Below are 12,629 nucleotides of genomic sequence, written 5' to 3' on the forward strand. Positions count from 1 at the left end.
GCAGTACAAGGAGATGAATAGGAAATGGCCAGAAAGTGGAGATGATCTCTGCAAAAAATATAGCATATATAGAAATTATTCTGACTATATATATATATTAATCGTAGCATCACAAACGTGTCACCCCCGTCTCTGTACAAAGAGCCGTTCATACGCAGTTTTTATTCCTATTCTTCAATAAGGATAGATTTGATCAATGTGATAAATTGTATTATTACTGTCAGGTAAAGGGCACTCTAAAGGAAAACACTTTGTCTTCTTATCGCACTCAGACTTGTAATACAGGTGAATAGTAATGAGGGGGAAATGTGATCACAGGACATCATTCTCTCATCTCTTTTCATTCCAATCTTTTCTATGCTGATCGTCTACTCACCGCTAAACTCCTCCAACCAAAACCATGAACACCTACATAGAGCTCCAATGTCAGAACACATTGTATTCCATATTTCCCCTCTTTGCTATTAATAGACCACGCCTATGATGGCTCCGAGTTGCTATATTTAAATCTCCCGACATAATTTAACTGGACTTTAGGAAGATTCAGCCGCATTATACCGCTAAAGCCGACATTGTAGAAGTTCTATTCATAGATCTGTTCATCTTCCTCCAAATGACGTCACTTGTGTCGGTTTTCAGCTTCAAATTTTTCCACCAAAGCGGTAAAATCCTCGAATATTACTGCCACAAGCCCGCCAAGTAAACCCTTTCTTTTTTTTTTTTTCCTGTTACCAAACCCAACGGATCTTCTCAGAGCCACCCACTTCTATCTAAGAAGGAGCCGGACATACATGTGTATGAGATCTCATTGTATATTTAGACACCGAAGATTGCGATCCTGAGAACATATGGAAATGTTTTACATTATTCAATAATCTTCCAATTTCATTTCTGTTTATTCCGTACTAATCTGCCTACAAATAACGTGTTAAAGATATTTCTCGGATAAATATCTCATCTGATGATCTCAGTGGTATTTGGTGTTATAATGGGACTGATTATTTGTCTGTAACGTTTTTCACAATTCAGGCGGGAAGATTTGAAAATGGCTAATTCAGATCTGAGCCAATCAGAATTGTGAGCGGTTTCATTATCAGTCTTCATTGGTCAGCGATGTCTTTAGGAGGAATCCAAATAATTTTTGGAGATTTTTCTCGGTTTTCAGCCCAGAAAACATTTGTTCCGTAAACTTTTCATAGATCTCTATTATAGCAAACATCTAATAGCAGTGCAAAATCAAAACAACAATATTTCTACATATTTATTTCCTGGAATTGAAGGGACCGTCCCGGAAAGAGTGATATTTTCTATGAATAATTTTCAGTGTCGGATTAGCCGATCTGAGATGACTGAGCAGATACAATGTTTCACTTTTCTTGCTTCTATCCCCCATTGTGTTGTGGAATAAAAGCTCCACGATCTCCCCAGATAAAAGAACAATGTAAGGCGGGAGATTGCGGAGAATCTCTCATTGTAACAATGTAGCAGAAGTGATTAGAGCAGTTGGGTGTGTGCAGTACAAGGCGAGGAATAGGAAATGTATAGAGCCAGAGAGGGGAGACGATCTCTGCAATAAAGAAGGATGAGATTAGAAGGAAGGTTTTATTCATTCCCCTTCCAGTCTGACCGACCTACTTCTCATCTCAAGATTATTAATGATGTTATTTCCAGTTCATTTTCTGTTATCCGGACAGCTAAAACTTGTAAAGGTAATACAATGTAAGATACATGAAGATTGTATGACAGCTCGGTTGTGTAGTATGTGGGTGGCTCTTAGAAGAGCCTTTGTGTGTTGTTGGGGTGATGGGTGGGGGAGGGGTATTACTTGGCGCTGGTGTACTTGGTGACGGCCTTGGTGCCCTCGGAGACGGCGTGCTTGGCCAGCTCTCCGGGCAGGAGGAGGCGGACGGCGGTCTGTATCTCCCGGGAGGTGATGGTGGAGCGCTTGTTGTAATGAGCCAGGCGGGAAGCTTCGCCGGCGATGCGCTCGAAGATGTCATTGACGAAGGAGTTCATGATGCTCATGGCCTTGGAGGAGATGCCGGTGTCGGGGTGGACCTGCTTGAGCACCTTGTAGACGTAGATGGCATAACTCTCCTTCCTGCTCTTCCTCCGCTTCTTGCCGTCCTTCTTCTGGCTCTTGGTCACGGCTTTCTTGGAGCCCTTCTTGGGCGCCGGGGCGGACTTGGCTGGTTCAGGCATGATTAGGGTTAATATGTTCTCTCCGCTGTGTGCAGGGAATGTGTGCTGGAGCTCCGCCCTCATGTGCTGCTTTTATAGGCGTCCTATGCAAATCACTGCTCCTCCCTCCTCGCTATTCTATTGGAGGATTCAGTCATGTGATGGGGAGGGGGGTGGAATGATTTCCTTCCTCGTTTACCGATTGGTGTAGAAGCAATTCACAAAGCTATTGGATGGCTTCAAATGTAACCAATCACAGAATGTGACGTCAGAGAAGTGACTGTATAAATAAAAGGAAGGGGGCAGGAATTAGTTATATTCGTCTGACGACTCTCTCATCTCACAATGTCTGGCCGCGGTAAACAAGGAGGAAAGGTTCGGGCTAAGGCCAAGACCCGATCATCCCGGGCTGGCCTGCAGTTCCCAGTCGGTCGTGTTCACCGCCTGCTCAGGAAGGGTAACTATGCCGAGCGGGTCGGGGCCGGAGCTCCCGTCTATCTGGCCGCCGTCCTCGAGTATCTCACCGCTGAGATCCTCGAGCTGGCCGGTAACGCCGCCCGCGACAACAAGAAGACCCGCATCATCCCCCGACACCTCCAGCTGGCTGTCCGCAACGACGAGGAGCTCAACAAGCTGCTCGGGGGCGTCACCATCGCCCAGGGAGGAGTCCTGCCCAACATCCAGGCCGTGCTGCTGCCCAAGAAGACCGAGAGCCACAAGGCCGCCAAGACCAAGTAATCCCCAACAACTCCCCCATCCCCCTCCTCACCAAACACAAAGGCTCTTCTAAGAGCCACCCACATACATCACAGCGGAGCTGTACTCTCATTTCTATGGTGTGCAAAACTTTTTTATTTTTTTTTGGCCTGGGTGGAGATGTATCAAATACGATAAACCCAAATAGGTTTTAGTGCGATTTTCTGGTCTAAATAATTATGTAAATGTATTCTTAGTAGCTCCGGATCATAAATCTAGATGCCCGCCTTTACCTTCTCTCTAATCCTTATACTGCAGCACCAAAGCTTTCCTCCGTCTCCCACATCTCTATAGAGAGCCCCGAGATCCCGGATTGTGTCTACGGCGAGCAGTCAATTATTTATTGGTTTATTAAATGCCCCAAACCGCAGATTGTTTATTCACACTTCTAATACAGGTAAGTTGTACTGAGGACATTTCCTACCTAGAAATATGCGGAAATTCATTGGGAGATCTGATTGGACACTTGGATATCTAAAGATTTCACCTTGGTGGGGAGCACAATGGGCGATCATGAGACGTGTCAGTGCTTACAGCCATTGCCAGTTCTATTCTATTATAAAGATTTATAGAGCAATGTCTTCTTACAGAGACTCCTCCTCATTGTCCTCCATACTTTACTTTTATAGATCAGAAATTATTCATTATATACCAAACATCCCCAACTGAAACATGATTACATCAGTCAGAACCTCCATCAGATGTTTTTGTTTAAATAAAATCTCGATCTTATTTTTTATATATATCAGATGTGATTGAAAAATTCCTCATATAGAATCCTCTTCTTCCGGGAAACAATCACCGGTCCCTTTAGCGGTAGTTTAAGAATAAAAAAAAGATTGTTAAAACATTATTGTACAGTTTTAGTCATTGATTTTACCCATCAGAATACAGAATCCGCCCTGCTAGAGAATGTTTCCTATAGAGATCAATGAAAAGTCTACTGAACAAGTATTTTCTGGGGGGAAACGGAGAAAGATCTCAGAACACATTTCCTTTTCGACGCCTCAGCAGGAATTACTGGCTGATTATGGAAACTCCCACAGCTCTGATTTCAAATTTGCCCGCCTGAAATGTGTAGAACGTTACAAACAATCAGCTCTATTATACCGCCAAATCCGACACTGAGACCTGAGATCATCAGATGAGACATTTATCCGAGAAATATCATCAATGCTTTATTATCAAGAAGATGATTGGATAATGTAAAACATTTCCATATATTCTCTTTTATTCCAAGTCCTCAGAATGCAGAATCCCCCTCCCCCACTATTACATACAGAACATAATAGGGAGATGACTTCTCTCATAGATCTCTACCTTTCTATAGGATAGGAAGTATTACACGTTTCATCATCACATCTGTATAGAAATATGCAACTAAAAATCAAATCTCTCTCCCCTCTTTCTGATCCAAAATGTGTACAGATAGCAGATGCACAGATTTGTTCTTCCTGTATCACAATCGGAATATTCAGAAATATTACATCTGTGTTGTATTTCTATCATCATCTCAGTATTAGTGATCTCCATTCTTTTCATCATGAAATAATGATTTCTAGGTTCAGTTCCAACAAAAACTGTATATTCTCCTCACTCAGCTCGGAAAATCTTCTATACATCAACTGCCCAACCAATTATATGTGTAACATTGTCCTGTTCTTCCATATCTTTGGTAAATGTAAAGCAGATTGAACAATCAGATTGGAGAGTGTATGGGCAGCTAGACATCGCAGCACTCCATTTCTTAGTTAAACAATTAGCGGAAGTTCTTCTTGTTACACGATAAATGTGTAGAAATAAATGTGTTGGGAGTTGTGAATGATCAGCCCTTTGTATGAGAAGGTGGGTGGCCCTGAGAAGGACCTTTGTTGGGGTGAAGTGGGTAGGTGGATGTTGGGGTTTAGCCTCCGAATCCGTAGAGAGTGCGGCCCTGGCGTTTGAGCGCATAGACGACATCCATGGCGGTGACGGTCTTCCTCTTGGCGTGCTCGGTGTAGGTGACGGCATCGCGGATGACATTCTCCAGGAAAACCTTGAGCACTCCGCGGGTCTCCTCATAGATGAGTCCGGAGATTCGCTTGACACCCCCTCTGCGAGCCAAACGTCGGATGGCGGGTTTGGTGATGCCCTGGATGTTGTCCCGGAGCACCTTCCTGTGGCGCTTAGCGCCTCCTTTCCCCAGACCCTTTCCTCCTTTACCGCGACCAGACATGATGATTCTCTGCTACAAAGACAGACTGAGATCAGCTGCCTGCCCGCTCTCCTTATATACAGCCTGAGCGGACCAGATGGAAACCTTCCTGGGAAAGAGGCGGAGTCACACCATTCATTACAAAATGAAGATAATCTTATTAATTTATAAGGCTCCTAATTATTATATTATATTCAGATATAATAATGCAATACAGCAATACATTTCCAGAAGATTCATTTATTCCTTCTTCTCATTTATTTTCGATTTATTCCTGGAGATTACACTGAACAGGAAACTTAACACTTTATACCAGAAACAAAGTAACCAGTTTCATGAAATTGTTCATAGTCATTTCATATCATTTAAATTTACAAATATTGTGAAAAGGAAACAAAGACACACATCTTCAGACATTTCACAGGCTGAGCGGACCTGATGGGAGACATGCTGAGAAGGGGGCGGGGTTCAGTCATTTATTACACTGCAGAGAAGTTAATTTATTTAGAAGCTTTTAAATGTTTTACTGAATAGAAACGGATGTAATTTATCAGAAGCGCAATGTTTCCTTTATTGATACACTGTACATTTTTTCTGACATATCATGATTATATATATTGCCCTTACTTAGAAACATTGTTAATATTTTGCTATTTCTATTTACAAAACTGGACTGATCAAATACGAAACATTTGTTTTTTTAATTCATTGTACAAATGTATCTGGCAGTGTCATTATTACTACATATTTCTACCAACACTTTCACTTTTTTTTTATTCTGGTTTTAATATGAGGGAAATCTGTAACTACTTCATCTCTGAAAGACGGAACATTAATTATCGACCAGTTCCACGATCATATACAGATGTGTATATGTTAATTTTCTCGGATAAATGTCTCATCTGATGATCTCAGGTCTCAGTGTCGGATTTGGCGGTATAATAGAGCTGATTATTTCTCTGTAACGTTCTTCACAATTCAGGCGGCAAATTCAAAAAGGAGCAATAGGAAATCTGAGCCAATCAGAGGTGTGGGCGTTTCCTTCTTCAGCCAGTAATGTCTTTCTTATGAGGATTTCAAAGAAATGTATTCTGAGATCTTTCTCCGTTTTCCCCCCCAGAAAATTCTTGTTCAGTAGACTTTTCATTGATCTCTATAGGAAACATTCTCTAGCAGGGCGGATTCTGTATTGTGAAGTAAAAGAAAAAAGACTGGAAGAAATGTGACATTTATATTTCGAACGTATTTATTATGCATGGTTAGATAAACTGCCCGACAATTCAGAGGGCGGTTGATCGATGTTCCCGGAGGAAGAGATATCAGATTTTAGTGTCGGATTATTCTATCTGAGATAATCGGAACGTTCCATAATATTCCGGCGGGAAATATGAGTTATAAAATGCGTAAATTGCACCAATCACAGTTCTGGGCGTTTTCTTCCGATAATAAAATCTATTTTCCTTCCAAGGAGTGTGAAGGGGATCTGAGATCTGTGTTCCTTTTTAGATGGGGGATGTTTGTTTGGTATTTAATATTCAATGATCTCTAATGCTGTTGAATATCTTCTGGAGATCAAAGGATGGAGGAAAATGACAGCCAGTCCCTGTAAGGAGATCACATCCTTCCTTCCTTCATATTAAATACGATATAAACAAATATTAAAAAATAAATACATAAATATAGAGCACGTTGTTCCCTCACCCGGATCACAATCTTAGGTGTGGAAACCAACAATCAGATCTCCTAAACACCTATATGCCACACTCACACATTCTTACAATAAAACATGCAGAGAACCGTTTGATGGATCAGTAGATGACTCCGGGGTAAAATAATCAGAGCTCAGCACTAACTGTCATGATTACTACAGATTACTACCAGTCCTTTCCCTTTTTGTTAATTTTTGGATGTAGGGGGGGCGTAACGCCTACATGTCATGTCTGAAAGATGAAACATTAATTGTCGGCCAGTTCCCCGATCATATACAGATCTGATAATGAAACATGTAATACTTTATTTCCCATCATATAGAAAGTTTGAGATCTATGAGAGAAGTGGCTTCACTATCATTTTCTGTATGTAGCAGTGGGGGGGATTCTGCATTCTGAGAACATATGGAAATGCTTTACATTATTCTATAATCTTCCAATTTTATTTCTGTTTATTCCGTACTAATCGATTAATCTGCCTACAAATAACGTGTTAAAGATATTTCTCGGATAAATATTTCATCTGATGATCTCAGTGGGATTTGGTGTTATAATGGGGCTGATTATTTGTCTGTAACGTTTTTCACAATTCAGGCGGGAAGATTTGAAAATGCCTAATTGAGTTCTGAGCCAATCAGAATTGTGAGCGGTTTCATTATCAGCCTTCATTAGTCAGCGATGTCTTTAAGAGGAATCCAAAGTATTCTATTCGGAGATTTTCTCCATTTTCAGCCCAGAAAAGATTTGTTCTGTAGACTTTTCATTGATAGATCTCTATAACAGTGCTCAGCTCTGCCTCCCCTCAGCAGCCGGCCACACACCGAAAATGGCTGAAAGAATGAACAAATGGACTGGACCCCCCCCCCCCCCCAAAGTGGCGGAACTTCAGGACACAGTCGCAATAGTGACTGTTGCGACTCTGTTAGTTCTGCCACTGATCCGTGGTGGGTCTAAGAGCAATGAGCCATGATTGGAAAGAGTTATCATTAATTTCTCTAATCACGGCTCTGAGAGTACTCTGTGCACTGATTGGGCAAAGCCTTCTTTTTTATTTAGTCAAAGGTTGCAATACTAACAAGTGAAATGGCAGAACATAATATGCAGAGATGTATAGTAACGAAGTAGAACTACTTAAGTACTGTACTTAAGTACCGAAATGCGGTATCTGTACTTTCCTAGAGTAGAATTTTTTTCTCCTACTTCTACTTTTACTTCACTACATTTTTTCGATGATTTCGATACTTCTACTCAAGTATTTTTTTTTTTGTGCTGCATAGTTACTCGTTACTTTTAAAAAAATTACCACTGCCAGAACAGTAGATGGCAGGTTGCATAAAGCTCAAAAAAATGTGTATAATGTCATTTGTAAATCAGCGCATACGAAAATAAAGGCTGTGTATAATAAAAGCTGCTATACCAAATCTTTCCAATAAAAAGAAAATATGAAACAAACAAATAAATGGTGCTACAGCGCTTAAAGTGCATCAAGAAACTACTAACAAACACAGGTTAATCATTTGAATAAATCATTAGAAATAATAAAAACAATATGATGTTCATACTTTTGACTTCTTTCTTTAATAACTACATAACACAGTACTTGTACTTCTACTTTCAGTACTTGAGTAGAATTTTTTTTTCAAAACTACTGGTACTTTTTACTTTTAGTACTTAAGTAGCAATTTTTTTTGAAAAAACTACTTGCAATACTTATGTAAAAAAAATGTTGAATACTTTAGTACTTCTACTTAAGTAACTTTTTCTGCGAGCACTTCCACTTCTACTCAAGTAATTTTTTGATCTAGCACTTGTACTTTTACTCAAGTAGAAATTTCGAGTACTTTATACAAGTCTGATAATATGACACTGTACATAGCACACCAGTGGTGGCTGGTGCATTGGGGGCGCAGGGGCACTGCCCCCCCCCCCATCCATGCATCCAGGCCCCTAATCTGCATGCGGGGCGACGGATGCATGGACTTCAATGGGGCTTTTTTTAGCCATGTGATTAGCAAGAGGCTTTAAGAGGTGGGCTTGGGGAGCAGAACACTGTGCCTCGAGCCCACCCAGTTGTGTGACAAAAACAAATGAAAATTCGCTATTGTCACACGGATCCTCCTCCTGGTCAATCAGGAAGCGAGTCTTGAGACACGTTTCCCGATTGACCGAAAGGAGAAGCCATGCCATTGGGTATAGAGGAGAAGGGAGGAGACGCAGAAGACAGGAGTCCTGCCTGGGACCTTCCATTGTGGTGTTCCAATGGCCACACATTTCCGACAGGCCTCCGAGTCCACCAGTTGATATGGCAGTAGTTGGTGGGCTATCAGTTACGACAAGCCAGCAGTCAACCGTTGGGCAAGAGTGTTATCCGGCGTCAAACTTTTTTTACGCTCTAACAGCCTGCCTTTTTCCAGAACAACATGAGGACTGCATGATGGAAGGTGGAGTGGAGGACAATTGTGAGGAGAGAAGAGAAGGAGAAGGAGAAGAGGCGGGACGGTGAGAGCCTGGAGTGTGGCTTTGTGGGTTCTGACGGCGTTGCTCCCACTGGGCTCGGTGATGGGAGGTCAGGTGCCTTCTTAAGGTGGTCATCCCTAGGTGAGTGTTGGGCTTACTGCGACTTATGCATTGACTGCAAAGGCTGCAGATGGCAACACTGTTGTCAACAGCGGACACATTAAAAAAGCCAACACTGCGGAGCCATGTTCTGGCGTCCTGGAGCGCCAGATGTGACCGTACATGGTTGATGGCTCGCTCCTGATACATTTGCAGTCTGCTTTGTCCCGCCTGTGCAATGCAAGTTCCGCCTGCTTCTCCTCCCTATTTGTTGGACCGTCTCTCCCTCTGAACTCCTCTCCTCGTCCTCTCTTGTGGGCACCCATGTGACGTCCATAGACACGTCATCATCCACGTCACCTTCCCCACCACTAACATTCGAGATCTTGGAGTCGGCAGCAACAGCGGGACCAACCTCCTTGGGCTGATCTGGGTACTGTGGTCAGACTGCTGAGTGGCGGCTGTTGCTACCTCCTCTTCCTGATCCGATGCCAAGAATGGCTGCACATCACAAATGTCTTGTGATGGATCGGAAAATAATTCCAGTGACTCAAGCGGAAGGTATATGGTGGTGGAGGTGTTGGTGGCGGTGTCTTTGGGGGTGCACACAGCAGAGAGTGAAGAGGGTGCACATAGAGAGGATGAGGAGGGTGCAGAAGAGGAAGGCTGAGTGAGCCACTCAACCAAATTTGGTGCGTCCTTTGACGTAATCAAACACACCTTCTGAAACTTCACACTTTGGCCCCAGCCTACTGCTCCTGCCCTACCATCCCTGCATAAGGGCCTGCCTCTTCCTCTGCCTGTCATTTTTTAAATTACCCTGTGACAAAAGTCTCTAGAGAAGCGCAGTATATGTGGAACAAGGTATATAACACCCCGCTTCAATCTGTGATATTGGGGGGCCACAGGTTTATCACACCAGTTCTACAAAAAATTGGCCAGTGACTGTTGTCACTGTGTGTAGCACAGTTAACGCAGCAAAAGAGGCCACATTTGTGCAGGACTAAAATACACTCTTAGAAAAGTATACTGTTAAATAACACCACACTTCAATATATGGTATTGGGGGGCCACTGGTCTATCACACCAGTTGTACAAAAAATTGGCCAGTGAGTTTGGCACTGTGTGTAGCCGAGTAAATGCTGCAAAAGAGGCAATATTGTTGCAGGACACAAATAAACTTATAAAAGAATACTCAGATGACACCCCACTTCAATCTGTGGTATTGGGGGGCCACTGGTTTATCACACCAGTTGTACAAAAAGTTGGCCAGTGAGTTTGGCACTGTGTGTAGCAGAGTAAACGCAGCAAAAGAGGCCACATTTGTGCAGGACTAAAATACACTCTTAGAAAAGTATACTGTTAAATAACACCACACTTCAATATATGGTATTGGGGGGCCACTGGTCTATCACACCAGTTGTACAAAAAATTGGCCAGTGAGTTTGGCACTGTGTGTAGCCGAGTAAATGCTGCAAAAGAGGCAATATTGTTGCAGGACACAAATAAACTTATAAAAGAATACTCAGATGACACCCCACTTCAATCTGTGGTATTGGGGGGCCACTGGTTTATCACACCAGTTGTACAAAAAGTTGGCCAGTGAGTTTGGCACTGTGTGTAGCAGAGTAAACGCAGCAAAAGAGGCAATATTGTTGCAGGACACAAATACACTTATACAAGTATACTCAGATAACACCCCATTACAATATGAACTTGGTCGTGCAGCAATTCGTTGCCAAATACCCTGTGGTCCAGGAAGTCTTGCGGCAGGCCAGGAAAATCTTGGGCCATTTCAGAAGATCTTACACAGCCATTAATCGCCTTGCTGACATTCAGCGGCTACACAACCGACCCGTCAGGCATCTTATTTGTGACTGCCCAACGCGATGGAACTCAACATTGCATATTCTTGATAGGCTGCTCCAGCAGAAATGTGCAGTTAACGACTACCTGTACGAACTCTGGGGCAGGACAGGTTCAGGGGAGCTTGGGTTTGTTTCACCTTGCCAGTGGCTGCTCATGCGTGACACATGCAGACTTCTGCGGCCATTCGATGAGATCACCAAACTGGCCAGTCACAACCAGGGCGCCATCAGTGACATCGTACTTTATGCCTTCTTTCTGGAGCATGCATGGCGTTGTGTCATTGATCAAGCCGTCGAGGAGCAGGAAGATGAGGAAGTCGCAATGTTGGATGAATTCCCAGTGGGTGCTACTCCATCTGAGACAAGTCAACAGCAGGAGTCAGAAGAGGAGTCCGAGATGGATGGTGCTGGGGGGGAGGGGGGTGAGGAGAAGCAAGAAAAACATTCTTTAAACCTTTCTGGGATCCCTGGTGTTATCCGTGGATGGGGGGGGGGGGGGAACGAGGACAACATTATCCTGGATGATGAGCTGGAAGCAGGCCACTACACCACTTCCAGTTTAGTGTGAATGGGGGCCTTCATGCTCCAGTGTTTTAAGGGGGACCCCCGTATAAAAAGCATAAAGGCCAAAGAACCAGTACTGGGTGGCAATGTACTTAGACCCCCGGTACAAACAAAAAATGGCGGAAATGTTACCACAATCACAGAGGGGGGTCAGAATGCAGCACTTCCAGGCCTTTCTGCGGGAAATGCTGCATTCTGCTTTTGCATGCGCTGGCAGAGGAATTTCCAGTCACAGAGAAACTGTTGCGGGTAGCAATCCAACAGCGCCTGCAAGAAGAGGGCGGTTTGAAGATGTCTTGGTCAGTTCAGATATGAGATCCTTCTTTCAGCCAAACCATTGACAGCTCTACTCCGGATCCAGCATCAGGGAATGCCTAGACCGACAGGTGTCCGACTACATTGGGTTAACGGCCGATGGGGACGCTCTGAGGAGTGATCAACCCCTGGACTACTGGGTAGGCAGGCTTGACCTCCGGCCAGAGCTTGCACAATTTGCAATGGAAATGTTGGCTTGCCCCCACGTTCAGTGTCCTGTCCGAAAAGATGTTCAGCGCAGCAGGGGGGATCATGGCTAGGGTTGAGCGAACACGGACTGTATTATTCGGGTCCGTACCGGATAATTGGATTTTTGTTACCCAGACACGGACCCAAAAACTTTACTGTATATTTGGGTTTAAAATCCATGTTCGGTAATTTTATTTCCTGTTTTGTATGTAATGGCATGGTTTTAATGGCGCGGTTTCAACAGCCAATCAACAAGCTTTTAACTGGTGTGCCATAGAAGCCATCACAGCCATGCCT

At 43.3% G+C, this 12,629-nt stretch overlaps 3 protein-coding genes across 3 annotated transcripts; 1 reads left to right on the top strand and 2 right to left on the bottom strand.

The window, feature by feature from the left end:
• Nucleotides 1-1,821: 1,821 nt before the first annotated feature.
• LOC309543724 (histone H2B 1.1) lies at nt 1,822-2,202 on the bottom strand (the record flags this gene model as incomplete). Its single annotated transcript, XM_082276173.1, has 1 exon — nt 1,822-2,202. One exon carries the CDS (start codon nt 2,200-2,202, stop codon nt 1,822-1,824), a length of 381 nt encoding a protein of 126 aa, XP_082132299.1.
• A 324-nt stretch (nt 2,203-2,526) lies between these two features.
• LOC309543722 (histone H2A type 1-like) lies at nt 2,527-2,919 on the top strand (the record flags this gene model as incomplete). The annotated part of the gene is made up of 1 exon (XM_082276171.1): nt 2,527-2,919. One exon carries the CDS (start codon nt 2,527-2,529, stop codon nt 2,917-2,919), a length of 393 nt encoding a protein of 130 aa, XP_082132297.1.
• A 1,921-nt stretch (nt 2,920-4,840) lies between these two features.
• LOC309543731 (histone H4) lies at nt 4,841-5,152 on the bottom strand (the record flags this gene model as incomplete). Its single annotated transcript, XM_082276177.1, has 1 exon — nt 4,841-5,152. The coding sequence occupies one exon, from the start codon at nt 5,150-5,152 to the stop codon at nt 4,841-4,843; it is 312 nt and encodes a 103-aa protein (XP_082132303.1).
• Nucleotides 5,153-12,629: the final 7,477 nt, after the last annotated feature.

Source organism: Pelophylax lessonae (genome assembly GCF_965119305.1).
Source record: "Pelophylax lessonae genome assembly, contig: HAP1_SCAFFOLD_333, whole genome shotgun sequence".
Classification (NCBI taxonomy): domain Eukaryota; kingdom Metazoa; phylum Chordata; class Amphibia; order Anura; family Ranidae; genus Pelophylax; species Pelophylax lessonae.